This window comes from Penicillium bovifimosum, assembly GCF_028826915.1.
Source record: "Penicillium bovifimosum strain IBT 22155 chromosome Unknown utg000006l_segment0_segment0, whole genome shotgun sequence".
Classification (NCBI taxonomy): Eukaryota; Fungi; Ascomycota; class Eurotiomycetes; order Eurotiales; family Aspergillaceae; genus Penicillium; species Penicillium bovifimosum.
This window is the reverse complement of record NW_026622715.1, coordinates 2,269,380-2,293,333: the sequence shown is the minus strand read 5'-3', so window position 1 is coordinate 2,293,333 and position 23,954 is coordinate 2,269,380. Positions and strand designations below refer to the sequence as shown.

The following is a 23,954-nucleotide window of genomic DNA, read 5'->3' as shown; positions in this document are numbered from 1 at the left end:
TTCACACTGTGAGAACAATGGCCGAAGTTGCTGATGTCAGTCAAAAGAAGCGCAAGCTGCAGGACGGTCCTGAGCTTGAGATCGATATCTCTGCGCCGGAGCCAGTCTCAAAAAAAGCTTTGCGAAAAGCGAAGAAGAGGAAGGAAGATAATGCAGGCGACGCGGGCGACGACGAAAAGCCTAAGTCTGGCAAGCCCAGCAAACCCGAATCCAACGAAGGCGAAACAGACGGCAAGCGGTCCAAATATGGTATCTGGATTGGAAACCTATCTTTCGCAGTGACCAGTGAGGAGCTGCGCATGTTCTTCACAGCCAACTCCGACATTTCTGAGTCGGAGATCACTCGAGTCAACCTCCCCAAGGGCCCCGAGAGATTCGGAAGACCGCAGAACAAAGGCTTTGCCTATGTCGACTTTTCCACCAAGAAGGCCCTGCAAGAAGCAATTGGCCTGAGCGAGCAGCTCATGACTGGCCGTCGCGTGCTCATCAAGGATGCAAATAGCTATGAAGGTCGTCCTGCGAAATCCGAGACTCAAGAGACAACCAAGTCCGGCCATCCTCCATCTAAGCGAATCTTCGTCGGCAACCTCAGCTTCGACGTGACCAAGGAAACCCTCGAGGAAAACTTCTCCAAGTGCGGTACGGTGACCAACGTGCATATGGCTACCTTCCAAGACTCAGGGAAATGCAAGGGATATGCTTGGGTGGAATTTGAAGAACTCGCTGCCGCAGAAGCAGCGGTGAGGGGATTCATGTTGGTAAAGGAGGATGACGGGGAAGAAGATTCCTCCGACAGTGATTCAGACTCGGCGACCGAGAAGAAAAAGTCGAAGAAACTGAAGCCCCGGATGCAAAGGGTTTGGGTCAACCAGCTTATGGGTCGCCGTATGCGCATGGAGTTTGCGGAGGATGCGTCAACACGTTACAAGAAGCGCTTTGGCAAGGACGCCGAGAAGAAGGACGGAGGACCCGCTATCACCGAAGTCGACGACGAAGCACGAGAAAGACCCCGACACAACAAGAAGAGACGTGAATCCATTGACGAGTCTCGCTACTCCAAGGAAACAGTGCAGAAGCTCAGTGGTGCCATTGTGGAAGGCCAGGGTCAAAAGACTACATTCGACTAAGCGGTTCAGCAGTTTTGTGGAGTATCATCTGCGGCTATTTTACGAGCCTTTGCAAATACTATACTCATTGTGTATCAATCCGTCCTTGCCATTGATCTGCAGCCGAGGTGGCAGTAGACTCAACCCCCCGTGGTCTGCCTTGTGACTCGCCAAGGGCCTCCGGGGTATGGTCTCCATATTTGTCATGATCTCTGGAGACATCAGAGGACGCCGAGGCCACTATTTGGTGGCACAGCTTGGATGTTCAAGAAAATGCATGTATATTTCCGGTACAGCATACCACAGCATCCGGCCCGCATGGTAGAGCCACGCAATCTCGGATCTACCAGAAACCATAACCTCCTTTAGGAAAATGGAACGCACATCTTTGCTACAACATTCCGTTCAATCTCAGTGTAGGAGTTCGAGTAGGTAACTGTATCATCGTAGTGTATTGACTTCATCAATATTCAACGTAGCTCACCCGACACTAACCAAATCAAGTAAACAATTCTAGGCCCTATCGTGGCAGAATAAGTTTCACCGCCTGGGCTAGGCCCGATCAGGCCTGACGTCTCTCACGATGTCATGCCCTTCTCTGAACTCGAATCTCTCTGTGCTTCTCATCGCTCTTGGGCTGCATCTTCTTCCTTCTTACCCCTTGCTCTTCTCTTCTTTCTATTTAATTTGCTTTGCTTTGTTGCACGAGGTCTCTCTTTGTTTCTTCTAGCTTCCCATTTCTATTTGATCTTGCTTGATTTCGATCAGTACTCCACCCAGACATCACCCTTGCTCAACGCCAGCCACGCTCACAGTCCGTTTCTTGAAACAATCTTGCTCCGGCATTCCCTCAGTCCAGCCCGGTCAGCAGTGAAATTTTATATAAACTGCCACAAGTGATCAAGCTTTTGCATCTCCAGCATGGCACCTCGACGTCATATTGGGGCAAGCCGTCGAAAGAGACAGGAGGAAGATGGCGAAGACGAGAGTTCAATTGCTGGAGATTTGGGAGATGACTCTTTGAGTGAAGGTTCTGTCGACAGCCACCAAGAGGATGAAGACGCAGATGGAGAAATCAGCGAAGAGGGTGATAGTGAGGTACCTACGTCGGACAAGGTGGACAAGGTCAACGGGGTGGTTCTCGACAAATCTACACGAAAAAGCTCTACATCGCTTAGAAAACGAGGACTCAAGACAACAGTTTCGGATACAGAGGCAACGTTGAATGGCTTGAAGGTCTCAGATCCTACACAAGTCCCTTCCGACGATCCAAAGGAACAGGAACCTCATACCAGAAGAACGCCATCCGCCCCTCCAACCGGACCCAACCGAAACAACCCTGGTTCCAGAAAACGCCGCGAGAATGATAAGCATGTCAAGGAGCGGGAACAGAATCCATCCTTCGTGCCCACCCGTGGGAGCTTTTTCCTTCATGACAAACGATCCGCGGAAAACGGTCATCGGTTGAAGAGCAAATCTCGCCCATACGGCCTCATTGTGGACGGTAGCTCTCGCAGGTACGTTTGGCCCCATTCCATTCCTCGTTCCCCCTTTTACTGACAACGTATCAGGTCTTCCAAGCCTGACTCCAGTGAAGGGCAGTGGGCACACGACCTTCACGATACGGTAGCTGGCGACGATCAACCTGCACCTGCAACCAAGCGCCCAACACCGTCCATGATACCTAACCCCAGCGCACCCGTCCCCACAGCTCCGAGATCCTCCCCACCGAACCGGTCATTTTCTAGCACAACACTGGTCGGCAATGTACCTGTCGTCGTGTCCTTGCCCGGGATGGCTAGTCCGGTTCATTTTCCCGCTGTGCCAAAGCGACTCCACACTCGTTTACCTCAACACCGGCCCCCCTTGCGACGAGATAAACCAGTACGGATCTCTCTTCCCGGCCAGCCGCCCCGATACATCTTCCCTTCGGTCGAACGCTCCTTCATCTTCATTCCTCGCGCACTGCGGCCGAATCAAGTCTCTCGCGGTCGAGGCGGCCGAGGTGGCGGCTGGTACAGTGGACGACGTCCTAGCTATTACCCCAACTCTTCATACACGCCCAGTGTTGTCAGCCGTCGGTCTTCTTTTGGCATGCCACCTTCCCAGGATGGCTGGCCATCCCCGGCTGGATCTGTCTACTCCAGGCAAGCAATACCCACTGACCCCAAACCCGTTGTCCGCCTCCCCCTCCACCTCGTCCAATGGTAGGGATCCCACCATATGGGCCTGCCATGCCCATGTCCCTCCCTCATCCGGCATATCGCGAAAGCCGCCCCGCCCCGATCCCCATGCACCAACCTCGTCCTCAAAAGACTGTCTCTGTCGCGGACATCGAAAGTCCTGCGACCTTCCCATTCCCTTTCAACCCCCCTCAGCCCCAGTATGAGCAACCCTTCCACCATCAGGTCCCTCTTCCAGTCCATGGACCACCTAGTCAGCCGTCGGCCACTCCGCTTTCACAGATCCCGGAGCGAGCGATCCACGCACCGCCCTTCCAACCCTACATCTACCCACAGCCTGGATTCTACCCTCCGACCTATCCTTCGGGGGTTATGTACTACCCGACCTCGGGCCCTGATTACGCGGGTTACAATGGACCCGTTGGGCCCGGAGCCTCCGTGCCACACTTCCCAGGGCAGCAAGTGGCGCCTTATTCAGCTGGCGAGCAGCCCTCTCAGCCAGGCACCGTTGCCCACGAGTCTAATGGCACAGTCTATTTCTATGATACCAATCACATGTACGGAGGTCCCGGCCCAGGATCCGGGCCTGGGGGAGTGGTCGGCATGGGTGGGATGATGACTCCGCCCGGCACAACCTACTTTTACCCCCAACAATCGAGCCAGTACTACGGGGAGTGATTGATGAATGCTCAACGCTTCTCTCTTCTTTTCTTCTACATTCCAGCACTTTCCTCATTCTCGTTCATTTCCTCTCTTTTCTCAGCTCTGTCCAGGATCTGCAGGGCCTTTGGTTTCGCTTTTTCTTAATCTGCATCTATACATTCTCTAGCCTTGTTTTTTTTTTTGTCTTTGCCCTACTTTTCCTAATCTTGTGTTTGTTTTTTGTTTCTACCTGGGTAACCTAGGTAGATTTTATGACTCATTTTGGTCTTGTTAGATCTGAATTTCGATGCATTTGAGCGTTTTTGCCCCCCCTCATGTCTCCGCAACTGTCCCCACATTACTGTACTTCCAAGCTGGAAATCATGGAAGATGATTCTAGCCCTGCCAATTCCATCCAATCGGCCCATCGACTCTCCGTTTTGCATTCACCATTTTGACACATGACCTCATCTTATGCGACTAGTTTTCTACTTTGATGATCTTGACTCTAATGACAGTACACCCCCTCTCGAGGGAAGTTCTAGTGACATGGAAATTCGTAGTCAATTTATCCCGAGGTTGTAACAATAAACAGGCAAATAATTTGCCAATATTTGCGCCCCCGGGCCCCCGGATCAACGTAGTCTTGGCAACCCCAGGCTTTGACGCCATATTAGGTAATGACCGTCCAGAATGAAATCCTCACCGCCTTCCAAGTGAGTCCGCAGCAGCTGACCGATCTCTCCGCTTTTCCCTTCAATTCGACGGCTCTGTACAACTCCCCTCTTTATCTCCCCTGGAGAACTTCTTCTTTCTCATTTTCTTTCCCTTCTTCATCATAATCTTTGTCTTCCCTTCTAGCTTCTCCTTCCCACTGTAGCCCCCTCAGGGTTACATCCTAGTCCTTTATCATAACACCATCTACACTACTGCCCTTATCTCGAAGTCTCCACCCTTGACCTTCCCCTTCACAATCATCACACACGATGGCTACCCCATCTGCTTCATCTCATTCAGGTCCAGATCACCTGGTTACTGTCAAGGTACTCTACAATGACAGTAACCGCCGTTTCAAGATTCCTTTGAAGGACCTGAAGCCCCAGGTGTTCCCCCAGATGGTAAGTCCCCACTCAAGCTCAAGCTCCGACCGGACTAGAGGTCCGACCCCCATCATTCCTTATCTTGAGCGATCATCAGATCGAGTTCTATGATATTTTCCAACCTCAAACGTTCTTAATTTAACAGAATCAATACCCGTCGTTTTCCTGGACTGACTTGATACGTATGATTTAGCTTCGAACCCTCCTCGGCATTCCGGCGGATGTCAACGTCATCCTGGAACGTTATTCGGACAGTGCCGGTTCTTACGTTCGCCTTGATTGTGACAACATCGCAGTCTACAAGCAACTCTATCGGGCTGCAAAGGCGAAGTCCAAGCTTCGTATCAAGGTCACTACCCTCACGTCGCCTGACACATCGGCATCCGCACCCGTACCTTCAGAATCAGAACCCGCTGTGCCGATGGAGTCGACCAACCACACTCGTCACAGTTATCTCGAAACCGTTCTCGGTTCACCTCCTACCAACCCTTACCCCCTCGAGCATAACTCTGGAGTGAATGAGATGTGTCTCGATGCGTCTCGCTACATCACGGCTCGTTCCATGGCCGGCGAAAAAGAGTTACCTCTCGGTCAACCTCGCTACCGCAACTTTGAATTAGACCAAGAGAAACATCAGTTCCCCATCATCTCCCACAACTCTCCCAACGGCATGTTCTGCATTGATTGCAATCACTGCGGTCGCTCTATTGCAAATGCGCATTATCACTGCAGCATTTGCGAGAATGGTGACTATGACCTGTGCCTACAGTGCGTCGATTCCGGCGTGACTTGCCATGACGAAACCCATTGGTTGCTGAAGAGGACCGTCGTCAATGGCGTTGTTACGAACAGCACTACTGAGACGATTCCTCCTCGTGCTCAATCCGCAGTGGAGAGCAAATCTCTAACTGCCCCCCTCGTCCAGCGTGAAGTGATCACCAAGCCGGTGGTCCAAGTCCCCGAATCGGTTCAAGAGTCGGCTCGGGAGTCAACTGGTACAATGGCCCCATCAGCTTCTTTGGACTCAGCCGCTCAGGGCGTCGATAAGCCTATGTGCAATGGATGCTGCCGCGAGGCTGATGAGAGCAACCTTGTTCGCTGCAATGATTGCGAAGATTACGATCTTTGCCTTCGTTGCCTCCTTAGAAACAAGCACGGTCACCACCCCGCTCACACCTTCCAGCTTGGATCCGACCGGAACTTCTGCTTGAAGAACCTCATCACTTCGCGCTGCCTTCCCGGTCGCCAGTTCCGCCACGCCGCTGTCTGCGATGGCTGCGATAAGCGCATCGTTGGGATTCGTCACAAATGTCTATCCTGCCCTGACTGGGACTACTGTCATGAGTGCGTTCTGACCGCTTCCGAGAAGCATCCTGGTCACCGGTTCGTGCAGGTTTACGATAATATTGCCGAACCGCCTCGTGAACAAGAAATCCACTATGGCATTTTCTGTGACGGACCTCTTTGCAAGAACAAACCGGCTCAGAGCTATATCAACGGTGTTCGCTACAAATGCGCTGTCTGTGATGATACCGATTTCTGTGCGAGCTGCGAGGCTCTCCCGACCGATCATCACAACCGCACACACCCACTGGTCAAGTTCAAGACTCCAGTCCGCAGTGTGACCGTGAGCACCATGGGCGACGATGGCTCGCGTGGAGCAATGGCCCTGGGAGACCAACTCCATGCCTCCACTCGAGTGATTGACCAGGCCGAGCTCGAGGAGCAGGAACCAGTTGAGATCGACGGTACCAAGCCCGTGGCGAAGTTCGAGTCTCCTCCTGTCATGAGCAACTCCATCTCCGAATCCAAGGGTCGCGATATGCCGGAGTACAAAGCATTCTTCATCCGCGATACCATCACTGACGGTACCAAGATGGCTCCTAACACCACGTTCAGCCAAACCTGGACTCTCTACAATCCTGGTCCCGCCGCGTGGCCTGTTGGGTGTGATGTACGCTTCGTTGGTGGCGATAAGATGTTCGATGTCGATGTCTGCCACCCATCAAGTGTCGAGTCGATCCGCTCGGCAATGGAAAGCAACAAACTGTTTGCTCCTGTGGAGCCAGGCGACAGTGCTGACTTCACTGTTAACCTGCGCACTCCTCAGCACGAGGGCTCTTCTATTTCCTACTACCGCCTGAAGCTTCCTAACGGCGAGGCCATCGGTCACCGCCTGTGGTGTCACGTGGAGGTGCAGCCTGCTGCTTCGGAAACCGAAACTAGCGAGACATCCCCTGCTGTGTCTGAAATGGCCGGCAGTGGTATGATCTTCCCCAAGCTGGAAAAGGAATCTCCCGAGTCCAGCACTCACCAAGCTGAATCACCTGCGCCTGAGGCACCGACCCTGTCCAACGCTTCGGAAGGGTCTGTTGTAGAGGATGTTGAAAGCCTGACTCTAGATGACGCTTCGACTGATGCCGACGCTGGCTTCCTCACCGACGAGGAATACGATGTTCTTGATGCCAGCGACCAGGAATATCTCGATGCCAAGCAATCCTCAAATTGAACCATTGCAAAGCATTCGAATCATTGACGACGTGAAATGGGACCTGGGAATTTGCACTCTTTCATTGTTTTTTTTTTTTACTTTTCGCTTCATTTTTCGGACTTTGCAGAGGTCTAGTCACCCCCAGCATGACTAGATTTAATCAGTGACTCTTTTTTATCTTCTTTTTTCTTCAGAAACAGACAAAAGCAAGAAAAAAAAAGATCATTTTTCTTCTTTTATGGCCTAGTATAATCTTCAAATGCACTTGCTGTTGGCACCTTCAATACTTTCACATAAACATTTCCTCTCGATCTCCGCTCCATCTCCACTGACTACACCGACAGTCTCCACGATCCGCCGATCTCAATTGGAACACATGCCGAGGTCTACACAGCGTAGGCTTGGCCGAGGACAGAGTCTTTGTGTTTCTAACAACACATTCAGACTGCCATTGTTACACAGTTACTAGTAAGAACGCGTAGAGCGAATACATTGGAGCTGAGGCCTCACATCGAATATTCATAGACATTGATCGCCGAGGTCAAGGCCTCAACTGAGGGGATGTCTCCATAATGTTTCGGGTATTTAACTGTGAGTCTCATGACCTCAGAATCCAATTCTTCATCGTATTTGACTCTGCCGTAGAATCAACACCTCTACGACGGCATGGCATTCGGCACCGCATTTAGCCTCGGCCTCGTCGCCCTGGTCGCCTTTCTAGCTGGTCCAATCGGCCATTTCATCCGAATCACAGGAATCTTCCTAACTCCCAACCCGACAATTCTGGCCGAAGGCCAAGTGCCACTTTACATCGAAGACACAACTCACTGCGAGGATTTACACCACTACCGTCCAGCCAACCTGCTATTCACAGCCTGCGAAGATGACCGGAACACGCGATTCAAATGGTTCCCTCCGCTGGGCAGTTTCGTCCCTGTATCAGCACAAGGCTCGATCCATGTCATTGATCCCAGGGTAAGTTTTCCCACCAAGAGGACATAAATAGCAAAGATTTAGATATTAAAGGGAAAAACAGACACTGAAATCAACCCGCCTGTCATTCGAAGACTTCAAAGGCCCATTCATAACACACGGAATCGACGTCATCGAAGATCCAGAACGACCAGACGCTGTCTACATCTTCGCTGTCAACCATATCCCGAACCCGGACTACACAGCCAGCGAGAAGCCTAAGGGTATTAACAAGTCCAACTCGCAAATCGAGCTCTTCCACCACGTCCTAGACTCCGGCTCTGCTCGCCATATCCGCTCTATCAACCACCCGCTCATCAAAACCCCTAACGATATCTACGCTGAAAGCCCGGTTTCGTTCTATGTTACCAATGACCACTTTTACCGTGATGGACCCATGCGTCTGGTCGAGGATGTCTGGCGCAAAGCTACTTGGTCGGATATCATCCATGTCCAGATTGCGGATTTGAGCAAAGATGGTCCTATTGATGTCTCGGTTGCATTGACTGGTCTGTTCAATAACAATGGTCTAGGTCACGGCCGCACAGAGAAGGAAATCGTCATTTCTAGTGCTATGGGTGGTGAGCTTTACTTAGGCACTTTGGAGGGTAATAGGTCTATCTCGGTTCATACGACGGTTTCGTTTGATACGCTTACGGATAATCCGAGTTACTATGAGGATCCGTATGGCGCTGAGGGGTATGATGCTAGTGGGTTTGTGGTTGCGGGGATTTCGCAGGCTGTTAAGGCGGTTTCGCAGGCTACGGATCCGGATGCTACGGCTGCTGTGCAGGTTTGGTATATGGGTTTGAATAAGGGTACTGGTGTGTGGGAGAAGAGGTTGTTGTTTGAGGATGATGGGAGCAGGATAAGGAGTGCTAGTGCTGCTGTTTTGATTCCTGTTGAGAATGAGGGTGGGAGGAAGTTGGCAAGGTTGTTTGTTACTGGGTTTATGTCGGAGAGGATTCTGGTTGTGCCGGTCGAGTTGTGAGGGATCTCTAGGTTGATGTCAATTTGGAGTTGTGTTGTCTTATTCCACATCAGAAGGCAGCATATCAATACAGAGGTGAATTAGTTTGACAAGCATTTAAAGATCTGAAAATTGAAACTGGCGCCGCTGCAATGCAAACAGTAGAGAAAAAGAAAAACCAAAAGGACGTAAATAACAAAATGAAACCAAAGTATTACACCCCGTTCATCACATCGTTGGATTCTTTTCATCTGTCCGACTTGCCCGGGGTCTGGGCAGAGAAGGAACAGAACTTGTCCTTGATAGCAACAACCTCGTAAGTTCCCTCATCAGAAGTCTTGATGGTCTTGAAGTTTTCGTAGGAAATGTCGTGCTTGATATCAAGGATCTCCGACTTCTTCCCCTTGCGGACATTCGAGCTACGGATGTATCTGTTGGATGTTAGCAGACTGCCCGATAGACTGAGGGGGGATGAGATATTGACTTACGTGAATTCGAATGGTGGCGTGCCCCAGAACTCAAAGTGAAGCTCGGCTTCTCCACCCTCGTGAATATCCACCACTGACTCCTTGCCCTTGCTGATCCGTACGCTCGGCATCGGGTGGATGATCTTGGTGATGTCCTTGTGGGCCTTGCATTTTCCACTGGCTCCGTCACTGACGGCATTGATGGTGAATTCACCGGGAAGTTCGGCAATACGACGGAAGTTGGTGGTCTGGGAAGTGGCCTTGCGCTTGGCACCGTCGAAGGTGTAGAACACGTCGAATGGTGCATGACCGGACAGAGAGAATGAAAGTCGTTCACCCACGCAGTAGTCCACCTTGGACTCAAGTGGGATAATGGTGGGAACGTCGGAAATGGCAACCCGCACCGAAGAGGCATCAAGGTCAGTCGTCTTTTGACATCCGCGTGAATCGCGAACCTTGTAGATGCTGACTTGGTGCTGCCCCAAGTCGAGATGACGACGAGGGATCAGCAGCTTGTGGCGTTTAGAATTGATCTTGGGAATGGTGACAATCTCCGGCTTTGCGTTTGAGTGGTGTTTGATGCTGATCTCCAGTGAGAACGGTGGGACACCCTCCAAGGTGATCGGAATCGATTCCTCGCCGTTGATGTCTTCCTGACAGAAGCCAAAGACATGGCCAGGTTGGTCGAATTTGGCAGACGGCAGCGGGTTCACCTTCTGTGTCACGACCAGAGGTTTACTCTCGGGATCGTGATCGTAGAGGTTGTCGCCGACTTGCGTGAACTTGTAGCTGTATTCTCCAGCCTCCGAGGTATCCATTTCCATCGAAGTCACAGCAAGAGCAGACTTCAAAGCGCGGGGCTTCGCTGCAGAGAATCCCCCACGTTCCGCCTTGCGCCGCTTCTCATATTGAAGGTTGTACGGAGGGTTGCCTGACAGTCGAACCTCGAGGCTATCATCGTCGCCTTGGCAGACCTCGGCCTTGGCAAATTCTGTGGCGGCTCCGATGGGTGAACCGTCGAGGGCAGTGATTTGAGGCCGTGGAATCCAGGAGACCTCGAAATCATTTGCAGACTCATCCACATTTCCGCGACAACCGACGTCAAAGACTTCCGTGATCGTGTAAAGTCCCTGCTTGTCCACGGTGAGGACACTATTTGCATCCCAGAAGATTTTCTGGACGGGTTCAGAGTCGTCAACCTTGTACTTGACAGTCCAAGGGCGCTCGCCACTCAGCCTCAAAGGAATCTCAATCTGGGAGCCCTGCAAGGCCAACACACTCCTCTTCTTATCAATTTGACCGAAAGAGACATGCGGGGGCTGTGAGCGGGCTTCAATGTTGAGGGTATCCTTGAGAGTCCGCTTGCAATTAGATTTGTCCTTGACGCTGGTGAGCGACAAGGTGTATTCACCACCGCTGACCAGTCTGTCAGTAGTGATGGTTGCCACATCAGTATCGGCTTCCAGTGTCTTCTTCGATCGCTTGCCGTTGTGAACGATCTCATATTGCAAGGTCCATGGGGCCTCTCCAACGAAAGCAACTTCCACAGGAACAGTCTCGCCGAAACAGGCGGATCTCAGTTGTCTGGACACGAAATGAGCGGAAGCCGGTGGTTTCACGTCTTGCTCAAGCGCGGGTAGCTTGAGAGTGCGCGGCGAGTAGACGGCGTCTTCAAGGTCCAAGAAACGGTAGGTGTATGAGCCGGCTTCTGAGGGTGTGAAATCGAGCTGTGTACGCATTCCCTCGATATTTTGTACCTTGGAAACGACCCCCTTGGAGCTCTCAATGCTATAGCGCAGAGAGAAAGGAGGCGATCCCGTCAGGTCCAGATCCACGAGTAATCCGATAGCGTTGTTGGCACAGCGGTCAAAGATTTTCTCAGTCTTGACTGCCAGCTCAGGCTCAGGCGGGTTGTGCAAATAGCAAGATGAAGGCTCCAGGATTTCTCCGGAGCAGAACTTGGTAGAGACCGAGGTCAAGGCATACAGACCAGGCTCCTTGATATCCAAAGTCTGGTTCATGTGCTTGAGCTCGGCAGTTTGTTCCTGGGCTGTTACTTCTGTGACGCCTGTGAACGAGTACCCGATCGAGAAAGGACCATCACTCGAGTATGCACGTCCGTCGGGGTGGAAGTTGAGGGGGAACCTCGTGCTATCACCCTTGGCAACTTGTAGCGGATTTTGAGAATTGCAACTCTGCAATGACAGCTGCGGGCGCTCGTGAACGGAGAATTGGTACCACTGAGAGTGTGACTTGGTGGACGGGCGATCTCCTTCATGGTAGAGGGTTGAATAATTGGCTACATTGCCAATGGCATCATGAACCTCCTCGACGGTGTAGAACCATTCTCCTGCGTCATTCAATGATTCATTCAAGGGAACCTCAATCTTCTGGCTCTGGGCCCACGAAACATCGGGCTGGTTGATGCTATAGAGAGCAGCAGTAGTCCTGCCATTGAGCAGCGGAGAGCGCAGGTTGTCCGGCTGAATGTTGAGAACCGAGAATCCGCGATCGAGGTTATTGACTTGGCGACTGTATTTGATCTTCAACGGAGGCGTGCCTTCCACCTCCAACTTGAAGTTAGATAGTTCGCCCTTGCATTTGTCGATGTGTGAGTTTTTGATCAATGCGCGCGGGCAGGAAACCACCAGCGCATCGAATGTTCGCGTGTGAACATCGAGCTGAGACTCATCAACTACTCGTTGAAGACGATAGACACCAGTCTTGCGAACTGGGAAGAGCAAATCTCGGTGGAGTTCCCCCGGAGCATGTTTCTTCTCTGCCTGCTTTTTGAGGGCTTTCAGTTGCTTGGTCGGAATGGTGATTGTTTCATTCTCGCCAGTGTTGAGATCCAGACGCAAAACTTCGATCAAGACTGGGTCGGTCTGGTTGACACGGATGGGCAGATCGATTATAGATTGCTGAGAATCAAGGCAAAGCGAGTTCCGATCCGGATTGAGAATGGCGGATCTATATAAGAGGTCAGCATGATCTCGTCGATATGTAGATAGGATGAAGGCTCACCCCTCTGGCAGAATGTGCACGATCTGCCTTCCCAAGATCAAGGACGAATTGTGAATGATATCGCCAGGCTTGACCCTGCGCTCGGAAATAGACAGTTCGCGGTCATATGCCACCTTTACTAGTCCGGAGAGCCAGGCGCCCAAGGGAATCTGTACTGTTAGCAAGGGTGGGTCGTCCAAAAGAGAAAATTGAAGGAAAAGGAAGACATACCGGGATGCGGAACATCAAGAAGACATTTCCCACGACGTGCAGTAAGAACAGAGTGAGCGTGGTCGGGAATGCCCACTCCAACCAAGGTATGCGCAGAGCCTGCAGCCCGACCAAGAAGATTCCATCTAGCGTAGCCCATTTCAACAACAGCCAAGTAGAATCCAGATCATCGGATGCGGTCAAGGACTCGTAAATGCGCCATGCGTTCAGAGCAATGTATATAGCTACGACATAGAGTCGTTGAGAGGGAGCATCGATTAGGTTGGTGGGGATCAGTGGCACATCGTTCGCGGGAGGTGGTAGTTTTGACAGCTTCGAAGGTGATTTCGTCGCCGATCTGCGTGGCGTCCGCAGACGATTCTCTCGAGGCTGTGATCGCGGAGTTTCAAAGAGCTTCCTCCTTTCGGTTCCAGGAATTGTTTTAGGCGTCTGCGGAAAGGCAGACGAGAGGAGGGGAGTGCCGTTCATGGCATGCTGTGGGCGCCGGAGCTGTGCGCAAGAGGTAATAGAAGGTAGGTAGAGCTAGAGGTAGCAAAGCAATGGCGATGCTGTTAAAGCTGTACGCGGCGTAAGGCGAAGTCCTAAGCTGTGGCAATCTCGTGGGGAAAGAAAAGAAACAAAAGTTGGAGACGCGGGAAGCGCGTCGGAAGAAGCTCGGCCCACCCACGACGTACACGACATTACGGAGTACCTCTTTGAAGGTCACCTGAAGGTCACCTGAATCTACATTCTACAGTCTACACTCCACCTTTTAAACAATTTATACTTGAAGCTTTATCTTCTATTATCTACATCTTTTTGCCTTCAACACTGAAGTGAGCAGCCTAGCTATCATCCCAGGGCCCTTTTCATCATAGCTTCAGCTCTCAATCTCATCTTGAAGCTCTATACAGCTCCTCTGGGTAGCTCTGACCCTAACATATCTCACAATGGGTCCTCGAGTCAAAAGGCGCCGCCTGACAAACCCTGAAGATCTAAGCGATGAGATCTGCCAGCCTGCAACCCGTCTGGATAAAGACAGCTGGAGTGGATTCTGCGAGATTGAATCCGAACCGGTATGTTCACTTAAAGTAGTGACCCGTGCGTCGCTCATGTGTGTTACAGGCTTTATTCAACGTCATGCTACGGGAATTTGGGGTCAAAGGCGTCAAGGTCCAAGAAGTCGTTTCCCTCGACGAAGAGATGATGGCCTTGCTTGAGTATGTTGCTCGGGCTGCTGTGGACAGAGATCTGAAAACTAATACCAAACAGTAAGCCTGTTTACGGCTTGATCTTTCTCTTCCGCTGGCGTGAAGACGAGGATGGAAAGCAAGAAGTCACTTGTCCGGACGGATTGTGGTTCGCAAACCAGGTCAATCATCTCTTCTTCAGTCGATAGATTATCTGCTAATTGACTACAGACTGCCAATAATGCTTGTGCCAGTGTGGCCTTACTGAACATTGTTAACAATATCCCAGATATCGATTTAGGAGAGAATTTGAAGTCCTTCAAGGAGTTTACTATGTCTTTCACCCCAGCCTTGCGTGGGAATGCCATCAACAACTTTGAGTTTGTGAAGAGGATACACAACTCTTTTGCACGGTATAAAAAAAATGGCCCTAAGCTTCTGTTGATTTTCTCCAATACTGATCTGATCTTAGGAAAATGGATATTCTCAATTCAGATATGCAGCTCAAGACTGAAGCATCTGTCAAGAGAAAGGGTAAAGACGATGCCGATGAGGAGTCAGATGCCACCTTCCACTTTATCGCATTTATGCCTGTTATGGGCCAGTTGTGGAAGTTCGACGGTCTAGAGCGTCAACCACGGGCACTTGGTATGTCCACCGTGAGCAAGTCGGGATGACTTTGGCTGACTCTGGTAGGGGAATGTTCTGAACACGACTGGCTGGAACTGGTCAAGCCTAATCTTTTGGACCGAATGGCTGCATACGAAGAAGGTCAGATTGAGTTCTCGATTCTGGGACTCGTGCGCGACCCTCTACCTGATCTCATCAAGGAGTTGGCCACCAACGTGAGAGCCCTGGAGATCTTAAATGGACGTGCCACCGATCCCATTGTCCAGGCTGATACGATAATCGGCCCTGAGCCCTCGTTGTCCCTCACACGCGAAGAGATCGATGCAGTGGTACTCCCCCAAGATACCCTCGATGAGTATCGGACATGTACAGAGGACAAGTTGAAGGAGTACCAGCAGACCCTAATCGGCGGGCAGTGGGAACTTCGAGCACGTATTCGTGAAGAGCAGCAATCCCACCGATCAGATGACGAGCACGCAGCCGGTCGACGATTTGACTATGGACCGGCAGTACGAACGTGGTTGCGACGTTTGGCGCAGAAGAAACGGCTGCAGGAATTATCCACCCTCGTGGGCAATTGATTGGCCTTGATGTTGGCTTGGCTTGACATGATTTGATTCCCGCTGATATCCCCCCTATTCCCCCTTCTCTACTGCACATGAAGCATGTTTGTAATATACCAAGACACTTATCTTGTGTCTCTTCCTTATCGCTTGTCCAATGACGTAGTATCTCTTTCGGAGCTTCAACTGTAGGCCGTAGGGATTTAGGCAGCCATTGAATACCTTCATAACACCATAGTCATGGTGATATCAGTTAGTATGGTTAGGATAGTACCTCCATAAGATATATCACCTTCAAAGAGAACAACTCCACCGAGAAAAAAAAAATAAAAAAAATAAAATTAGCTCACACGTCACCGCCTCGAATGTTGTTGGGAGGGAGCTTCCACTTCTCTCTCGAATACCTTCAAATCTCCATTTTCCTTATTTAACTACTTGAATAAGTGATCTTGACGACTACGCGACTCTTCTGAGTCTTCTTTTGCTGGTACTTTTGACTCTTCTAGAAGATCCTCGTCTCGGCAAGCCACGAGACCATAAGAGCAACCCCTCGCTTTGCCACTTGAACCCATCTCTCTTTGCTTTTCCAATCCTCATCACTCGAAACAAACATGTCAGCGACTCCCGTGCCTGAAAAGGCTCCAGACGACTCCTCAAAACTGAAAACCTTCCTTTCCATCCTTCGAAAGTATGGAAACCCCTTCCTCCACCATGCACCCCTCACCGTGGCGCTCCGCACCCAGACGCTAACATGACGAAACTAGGTTCGTGGGTGTGGCGGATATTGCTTCCGTTCGATTTTCACTGCCGGCGCAACTGTTGGAGCCTCGACCGAACCTGGGTAGGTTCTTGTTCCTTGTTCGCGGGGTGTTCGGAGCTGACTGATGGCGGCAAGAATACTGGCATTACCTTGATCGACCGGAGACCTTTGCGAGGTCAGCAAATGTGCCCATGTTTGGTGGCTTGTGTGCTGACCCAGGAGCTACAGCATCGGCAAATCGGATGATGAGCTAGGTCGGATGTTGGAGGTGTTGCGGTTTTGGTTTACCAAGGATTTGGTATGTTTGGGCTTGCTGGGAAATCAAACGGACTACTTGCTGATCATGTGGGTAGAAATACATCAAAGGGAAACCCTGCAAACCATACAACTCAACACTGGGTGAATTCTTCAGAGTAAGTATACCCGGTGGGCATATACTTTGGCAATCCCGTTGCTAACAACCCCTCAGTGCAGCTGGGACGTCAACGATAACATTCCCGAAGAAGCGAACCTCCCGGGCATCAAAGCAACCAACGGATCCTCCACCGTAACCGACGGCAATGAGAAAGTCAAAGTGTGCTATCTCACCGAACAGACCTCCCACCACCCCCCAGTCTCGGCCTTCTACATTGACTGCCCCGAACGAGGCGTCTCAGCGCGTGGGTTCGATCAGATCAGCGCCAAGTTCACCGGCACCAGCATCCGTGTGAGCCCCGGCCAGCATAACCTCGGAATCTTCGTCAACATCGAGAAGAGAGACAATGAAGAATACCAGTTGACTCACCCAGACGCGCACCTGGGAGGGATATTGCGCGGGGCGCTGTCAGTCACAGTCGCCGACACATGCTACGTCACCTGCCCGAAGACAGGCCTAAAGGCGATTCTGCAGTATATGGAGGAAGGCTGGATCGGCCGGACACAGAACAAGCTCGAGGGCGTGATCTTCCGCTATAACCCGGACAAGGACAAGATCACTCGACTGAAGGATGTGCCAGAGGCTGACATCGTTGCTCGCATCTCCGGCTCCTGGCATGGCAAGATTTATTTCACTCCGACTGGATCCAAGGAACCGCGTCTTCTCATCGATATCACCCCGCTCCACCCCGTCACAAAGGATCTGCCGCCAGATGAAGAACAGCTTTCCAATGAATCATTGAAGTTCTGGTCGGATGTCACGACTGCCATCGTCGATAAGCAGTTCAGCCAGGCCACCAAGCTCAAGCAGGATATTGAGGAACGGCAACGGCAGCGGGCTGCGGAGCGCAAAGAAAAGGGCGTTGAGTGGAATCCGCGCTTCTTCACTGGGGCTGTCACGCCGCTGGGTAAGCCGGAGCTTACGGAGGAGGGACAGAGGGTTCTACAGGGCATTCGCTCGGGCGAGTTTGCGTTGACTGAGAGTACAGTGCAGGGCGCGTAGATTCACATGTATGATTTTGTATTTCCTTTCAGTAAGGCGGCGTATCTGGCATGCGACCATCCCAAACATCGAACTCGGCGCGTCTTTCATTTTTCTGCCTTTTGGTTTGATCTGCGAACTCTTTGGTTCTCGCTACTTTGCTCATATACTTAGACATCACTCTTTAGACTTTTGTTTCCTGGATAGCTCCAGGCAATGCCATTTCACTGCGGTTATGCGATGGAACGAATGAACGATTAAGTCTTATTCAGGAAATTTATACAATGGACTAGGCCCTCCAAACCCGAACCCCAACGCCGCCAGAAACCCAATCATCAAATACATCAATCCATAAATCCATATCAGATCCCAAGGCCAGACTCAGGCACCGGCGCTGACGACCTTGAACCCTGAAGTGACGGTCTTGGCAATCTCCTCGTTCTTATGCGGCAGAAGAGACAAAGCATACGCAACATCGTTCCATTGTCGCTCTGTCTCGCATCGAGGAAGGCGAGCGGCGAGCTTGTCGGCCAGCTGGCGAGCGTGTTTTTCCTGGTGCGACATTAGTACACTTCATTAGTTAGAAAACAGAAATTCAAATATAACATACCTTCTCGACAAAGCCGATTAAGAACTTGACGATGCGGCGGAGAGAGGCCTCATCCAAGTTGGGCTCTGCGCTCAACAGACTGAACATATCGACAAAGTGGTTGTACACGGCGTTGTCCTTGGTTGCCAATTCCGTGAAGAACATACGAGCCAGATCAGCGATCTTCTTGTCTTCGTCTTCCAGACATTTCGCCATCTCGCCTAGCTGTCCCTTGACCTTGACTTGACCAGCCAAGATGAGGAAGGTGAGGGTCATGAGACATGTACGCTTGACAGAAGCATCCTCATCGTTCAAACGACGATAGAGGAAGTCGGTGTTTTCGTCGATGAGGTGGTTAAAGCAAACGGCCATATCGCCCAGCGCAATCACAGCATTGCTCCGGACGATAGGGTCTTCGGACCGCTCCATGATGGTGATGAGCAGCGGTAGGTTTTTCTCACAGTACTCGGCAGACACACACATGAGCTTCGCAATGCACAAAGTGGCAGAAGCCTGAAGGTCACGGTCCGGGTAGGAGTTATTGTTGGCAAGGATCTCCACTACCAGCGGGCCAAATTTGGCCAAGAGAGAGTTTTCCCCATAGAGTAGCTCACGTTCTCGGATATGGGCCATCGCGTCTTGGAAGTCGTCTTCTGTCGTACCGCCGATGAGATCAAGCTCGTCAGCGTCGGCATCGTCTTCCTTTTGAGGAGCAGCGGCTGCCTTGTTCTTCTCTTGTTCGACTTTTCGGCGTTTGAAATCGAGTTCACACAGCTCCAAATGTACAATTTGCTTGATTGCAACGTGGCCAACAACGTACAGCAGCTGTGAGAGTGCAGCGGACGCTGGCTTAGGCTTGGAATCCTGGCCCTCGGTCGATGCGGTCCCGGGTCGCTGCTGCTCCTCTTCTCCGGTAACAGAGGCGTGGGAGGATGCCGGGCGTTGTTGAAGGTGTGGCGCAAAGACAAATCTGGTCTTCCGTCGAAGAATATCGGAGCAAATAACGTCGGGGTGTTTAGATAAGGCGTAAATGGCGTTGAGCGCGTGTTCTGCCACTCCGTACCATTCCTTGCTAGCTGTCTCAATCTCCAGCATGGCTACCAGCTTGAGCAGCACAGAGTGATCGCTGGCGAGCTTAGGAATTCCAACAACTTCCTTCGACTTGGCTTGGCGCCCGGGGATCATGCGCCGCAAAGCAATGCAGGTGTATTTGGCGAGAACGAGGTCAACCCTTCCCAAGTTACCCAGACCGATGCGCAGCATGGCCTCAATCTCCTTAACCACAATTTCCGGATCTGCCAGGGCTAACATGCCGAGGACAATGATCGAACCTCTGCGTTGCGTCCGTGAGATCTCCTTCTTCTGGATACCGTACACCTGCCATAGCTTAGCAATAACAGCGTCTGATACATTTCCAGCCTTCATCATGGTGCTCAGCAACTGCTCGAGGCAGGTGAGCTCCGCAGGGGTTGCACCGAAAGTCAAACTAATCATGTTGCGGGCGATATAGTTTGCAGCATCGTTGGGAGTGAAAGAACCAGGCGCATCGAAGAACAGACCCTTATAGCAATCAATGAGATGGGTTTGGACACCTTTTCCTTCGTCGCTGTTGCCTTTGGTCCAAATCAAACGCAGCATACGACGAATTCCACTCCGGGCAGTCTCAACCTTGTACGCATCCAGGACGACAAAGAAGTCCATGGCTTCGATAACCTCGCTTTTATTCCGAGACGAAAGCAACTGTGTGACGATGGTTGACCCGGAGTGAAGCACTTCGATGAATCGAATGGCCTCATTATAGTATTTCCTCGTCAGTTGAAGACGCGTCATCAATTCGGATGTTGCCGCTTGCTCTGCAGCTTTCCGCACAGCGGCAGCTTTCTCTTCCTCGCTCATCCGAGGTGCCTTGGAGGGAGAGTCATCTGGTAGCTGTGTAGCATCGTCCAACAACTCAGGGTCAACTTGAGTCATGTCGCCTGCCTCAAAGCCAGGCGTCTCAGGAGGTCGCAAGGCATTCAATTCGGCGTCAACCGCGTCGAGTCTCTCGGTCCACCCCTTGAGGGCTAGTTGCCCGCCATGCATAACGCTGAATGGATGTGTCGAGACAAGTTTGGACAGTAGCTTAATCGCATTGCGTCGTACGTTGCTACTTTTGTCCTCCAAACTTCTGGCGGCAAGTTCCGCAGCGGCCTGTCGCCTTTTAGGGAACTTTTGCTCCAAGTCGCAGATTCGCATGAATACTTGAATCGCTCGGCAGCGGCAGTAAGGATTGATATCGAGGAATCTTTCCTCTAGAACGTCGAAAAATGCGTTAATCTGGGTCTTATAATTATCACTGCGTTCTTCCTGCCGGCTGAGATCGGAGATGAGGTTGCCGCAGACTTCGATGACTGCACAACGAAGTGTATATGCCTGCACTTGTCAGCGAAGCGCTTGGAGAACCGAGTATGGTGCATACCTCGCTATCTAACTGTTTGGCCAAAAGAGTCATTTGTTTGATGATCAATCTGGGAGCCAGTTCGGATAGTTTGATAATGAAGGTCGATACAGACTTAGGACCTCTTGTGTCGTTTGAGTTGAACTCCTTGTTTCCAAGCTCCCTATGCATCCGTTAGCAGATATTCGCCAATTCTCCTGATATAGACTTACTTGAGAATCTCATCAGAAAGCTGTGGATAATCGTATTGCTCCGCCAAAATGTGGAGGAACTCGGCCATGGGCTCAGAGAGATGCTCAAAGTAAGTCAAGCTCTGTACAATGGAAGTTTGAGCTCCTGCACCGAAGTCAGCTATGCCTCAGTCCACATTTGTACTAGAATACCCACCAAATGCCTGACCATGGTGCTTGACTGCGATGCAAAGGACCTTGAAAGCATGCATGCGGATGGCCATACTCTTTACCCGCTGCTCGCTCTCGAGAACCAGGTAGATTGTTCGTGTGAAAAGGGTAATAAAGGTGTCACGATCCGAAGTGGTCAGAAATATGCGTCCTAGTTTGAGCTTCATCACCTTGCACATGGTCTCCATGGAAATTTGGATCTGTGGAGTCCAATCCCACTGCCCACTATTGGCAGACTTCTTGGATTTCGGTCCGCCTCTCCGCACGGGTGCCGCATCGGTGGGCTTTTCTGCTGCCTTAACCTCAACAGCGGACAAGGCCCACTGGAGAAGGAACCCGTACATTTCCAGAAGCTGCTTGTGGTGTTGAATGGCATCCTGGTCCTCGGATTCAAGGTCTCCATGGATAATATCTGCCTCCACCGACAGACCGGAAACAACCAAATCCAAGAGTTTGCTCAAATACTTCGCGGGAAGAAGGGTCGCATATCTGCAAGAGTGAAAGGGTTCGTCAGATTCGAGTCCAGGCGGGCGCCAGCCTCCATGGGCAAGTTGGGAAGGGACCGGGGCGCACTTTAATAAAAACTGTAGCGAATCAAACAATGATGCTCGCGTTATTCCTTCCGGGTTCTCCGCGATGGCATCCACGATCGGGTTCAGGACATTGTCAATCAGCGCGGGCGAAATTTGGTCGGGATCCGATTCGCAATCCAGCAGTTCCGGGTCCGCATCAGGGGTAGGAATAGAAGCAGGATCACTCAGGTAATACTTGAGCGATTCATTTATGTTGAATTGTATTCTGTCCTCCATGTTGTTGGGTGTTGGCGGAAAAAGAGGTTGAAAGCGGGGAGAAAAGCCGATTTGTTGATAAGCTCCATTTGTTTGGCTTTTGCCCTTTTCGGGTCGTCCTTAGTAAGGTCGGTCACGATTTTACCGCTAGTCCTGAAGACACCCGTCTTACCGCCTTGTATCGGTCGATTTGCCTAGCAAATGTATTGTAAGTTTGTTACCGCCCTGTAATGACGGTCCGCGTTATGGTTATTTTGGCAATTGCCGGCAAAGAACATTCTACTTTGACTAAAGCGCGTCACGACTTCACTGGAATTTACCTTACCACTTTATTTCCTATAGCTTCAAACTTGGAGCTGAACTTCCCAAACGTCTATCCGTATTGTCACTATGTCAGCTCTTCACGCTGCTCCGGATATCTTTGAGATCAAGCACAACGATTCCGCAGAAGAGCCGCAGTTGAAAGACAAATATTCATTGGGAGAGGATGATGAAGTAGTGTCTCAAAGCGACGCTCCGCAGGAGAGCGACTATGAAGAGGAAGTGGACGAGTCGGTCAGAGAGGATATGAAGAAGCTTGAGAATACATTCCCAGGGATCTCAGATCGGTTTCGATTGGTGAACAGGATTGGAGAAGGTATGAGACTCTAGCTGTTGCTGTCATTGAATACATTTGCTGATGAGATAATCTTGGGTATAGGCACCTTCTCCACAGTCTACAAAGCAGAGGACCTCCACTATGATGCGCACAAGAACGACTGGGATGTCTTGACATCCGCACAAGACAGCTACACAGAGCCTCCATCCAAACGACGACGGGTCGAGGGCGAACAAGCTGGGCGGAAGAAGGCGAAGTATGTCGCTTTGAAAAAGATCTATGTTACAAGTAGCCCGCTCCGTATTCAGAACGAGTTGGAATTGCTACATGATCTCCGGGGATGCAGTTCTGTCTGCCCGCTGATCACTGCTTTCCGATATCAGGATCAAGTGGTCGCTGTGTTGCCCTATTTCCCACATACCGACTTTCGTATTCAATACCGCACATTCATGGTTGCAGACATGCGCCATTATCTACTATCTCTCTTGACTGCCTTGAACGCGGTCCATGATCATGAGATTCTTCACCGTGATATCAAGCCGACGTGAGTATGCCTTCCGGCATTATCTTGAACCATACTAATAGCTTTTAGCAACTTCCTCTACAACCCAGAGTTGAAACAAGGTGTCCTAGTTGACTTTGGGCTTGCAGAGGTATGATTCAGAATTGCGTAGTACGTCGTTCTACTTACTAATTTCGTACCAATAGCGCCAAGGTTCAGAATACGCCAGTCCATGTCTATGTACCCACCAAAGCTATGCCCGGCGAAGCCGGATCCTTTCTAGCTACTTCTCCAAGAACCCTCCGACGAATGGATTGTCGGCCGGTTACCCTAAGAATGATTCACGACCTTCACGACGTGCAAACCGGGCTGGCACTCGAGGCTTCCGTGCCCCCGAAGTTCTATTCAAATGCACCTCACAAACCACAAAGATTGACATGTGGTCAGTGGGTGTTATCCTTTTGACTCTGCTGGGACGTCGGTTCCCGTTCTTCAACTCTGCCGACGATATCGATGCAATGATTGAGATGTCAAGCATCTTCGGCACCCGGCGCATGAAGGCGGCCGCCGCCATGCACGGTCAGATCTTTGAAACCAACATTCCAACCATCGGCGAGAAAGGCTACAGCTGGGAAAAGCTGGTGAAATGGTCCAGCTGTGTGGAAGATTTGACGGAAAGCGAGCTACAAGCAACCCGCCTGTTATCTGGACTGATGGATCTAGATCCGTCCAAGCGACTCAGTGCGGAGGAGGCTTTGCAGCACGAATTCTTTACGGATCCTGTCCACCATGATGTGAAATGGGGTGGCCACCCGGATCCGGATGATAGTGCTGAGTCGGCAGAAGAGGAGGAGGCAGACGAGGCCGATGAGGTTGCCATGCTATGAGACCCAAGATTAGTTGTACGATATTTGATGCCATACACTATGCAATGTATTATTTTACGACAACAAAGT

The 23,954-nt window shown here is 51.0% G+C and overlaps 9 protein-coding genes across 9 annotated transcripts; 7 read left to right on the top strand and 2 right to left on the bottom strand.

The window, feature by feature from the left end:
• Nucleotides 1–17: 17 nt before the first annotated feature.
• N7515_008506 (putative RNA binding protein Rnp24) lies at nucleotides 18–1,127 on the top strand (the record flags this gene model as incomplete). Its single annotated transcript, XM_056669250.1, has 1 exon — nucleotides 18–1,127. One exon carries the CDS (start codon nucleotides 18–20, stop codon nucleotides 1,125–1,127), a length of 1,110 nt encoding a protein of 369 aa, XP_056519080.1.
• A 900-nt stretch (nucleotides 1,128–2,027) lies between these two features.
• N7515_008505 (uncharacterized protein) lies at nucleotides 2,028–3,967 on the top strand (the record flags this gene model as incomplete). Its single annotated transcript, XM_056669249.1, has 3 exons — nucleotides 2,028–2,623; nucleotides 2,678–3,313; nucleotides 3,379–3,967. 3 exons carry the CDS (start codon nucleotides 2,028–2,030, stop codon nucleotides 3,965–3,967), a joined length of 1,821 nt encoding a protein of 606 aa, XP_056519079.1.
• A 950-nt stretch (nucleotides 3,968–4,917) lies between these two features.
• On the top strand, nucleotides 4,918–7,540 carry N7515_008504 (ZZ type zinc finger domain protein; the record flags this gene model as incomplete). The annotated part of the gene is made up of 2 exons (XM_056669248.1): nucleotides 4,918–5,049; nucleotides 5,225–7,540. 2 exons carry the CDS (start codon nucleotides 4,918–4,920, stop codon nucleotides 7,538–7,540), a joined length of 2,448 nt encoding a protein of 815 aa, XP_056519078.1.
• Nucleotides 7,541–8,188: 648 nt separating this feature from the next.
• Nucleotides 8,189–9,485, top strand: N7515_008503 (serum paraoxonase/arylesterase family protein; the record flags this gene model as incomplete). Its single annotated transcript, XM_056669247.1, has 2 exons — nucleotides 8,189–8,497; nucleotides 8,559–9,485. 2 exons carry the CDS (start codon nucleotides 8,189–8,191, stop codon nucleotides 9,483–9,485), a joined length of 1,236 nt encoding a protein of 411 aa, XP_056519077.1.
• A 226-nt stretch (nucleotides 9,486–9,711) lies between these two features.
• Nucleotides 9,712–13,633, bottom strand: N7515_008502 (uncharacterized protein; the record flags this gene model as incomplete). Its single annotated transcript, XM_056669246.1, has 4 exons — nucleotides 9,712–9,895; nucleotides 9,953–12,901; nucleotides 12,956–13,104; nucleotides 13,166–13,633. 4 exons carry the CDS (start codon nucleotides 13,631–13,633, stop codon nucleotides 9,712–9,714), a joined length of 3,750 nt encoding a protein of 1,249 aa, XP_056519076.1.
• A 461-nt stretch (nucleotides 13,634–14,094) lies between these two features.
• On the top strand, nucleotides 14,095–15,545 carry N7515_008501 (ubiquitin C-terminal hydrolase 37; the record flags this gene model as incomplete). Its single annotated transcript, XM_056669245.1, has 6 exons — nucleotides 14,095–14,220; nucleotides 14,270–14,364; nucleotides 14,417–14,516; nucleotides 14,566–14,747; nucleotides 14,807–14,982; nucleotides 15,031–15,545. 6 exons carry the CDS (start codon nucleotides 14,095–14,097, stop codon nucleotides 15,543–15,545), a joined length of 1,194 nt encoding a protein of 397 aa, XP_056519075.1.
• A 593-nt stretch (nucleotides 15,546–16,138) lies between these two features.
• N7515_008500 (putative oxysterol binding protein (Orp8)) lies at nucleotides 16,139–17,704 on the top strand (the record flags this gene model as incomplete). Its single annotated transcript, XM_056669244.1, has 6 exons — nucleotides 16,139–16,215; nucleotides 16,292–16,368; nucleotides 16,423–16,462; nucleotides 16,516–16,585; nucleotides 16,641–16,700; nucleotides 16,757–17,704. The coding sequence occupies 6 exons, from the start codon at nucleotides 16,139–16,141 to the stop codon at nucleotides 17,702–17,704; spliced, it is 1,272 nt and encodes a 423-aa protein (XP_056519074.1).
• A 360-nt stretch (nucleotides 17,705–18,064) lies between these two features.
• On the bottom strand, nucleotides 18,065–21,919 carry N7515_008499 (condensin subunit YCS4; the record flags this gene model as incomplete). The annotated part of the gene is made up of 5 exons (XM_056669243.1): nucleotides 18,065–18,235; nucleotides 18,294–20,684; nucleotides 20,731–20,872; nucleotides 20,922–21,045; nucleotides 21,097–21,919. The coding sequence occupies 5 exons, from the start codon at nucleotides 21,917–21,919 to the stop codon at nucleotides 18,065–18,067; spliced, it is 3,651 nt and encodes a 1,216-aa protein (XP_056519073.1).
• A 369-nt stretch (nucleotides 21,920–22,288) lies between these two features.
• N7515_008498 (serine/threonine protein kinase CDC7) lies at nucleotides 22,289–23,885 on the top strand (the record flags this gene model as incomplete). The annotated part of the gene is made up of 4 exons (XM_056669242.1): nucleotides 22,289–22,535; nucleotides 22,599–23,040; nucleotides 23,089–23,149; nucleotides 23,205–23,885. 4 exons carry the CDS (start codon nucleotides 22,289–22,291, stop codon nucleotides 23,883–23,885), a joined length of 1,431 nt encoding a protein of 476 aa, XP_056519072.1.
• Nucleotides 23,886–23,954: the final 69 nt, after the last annotated feature.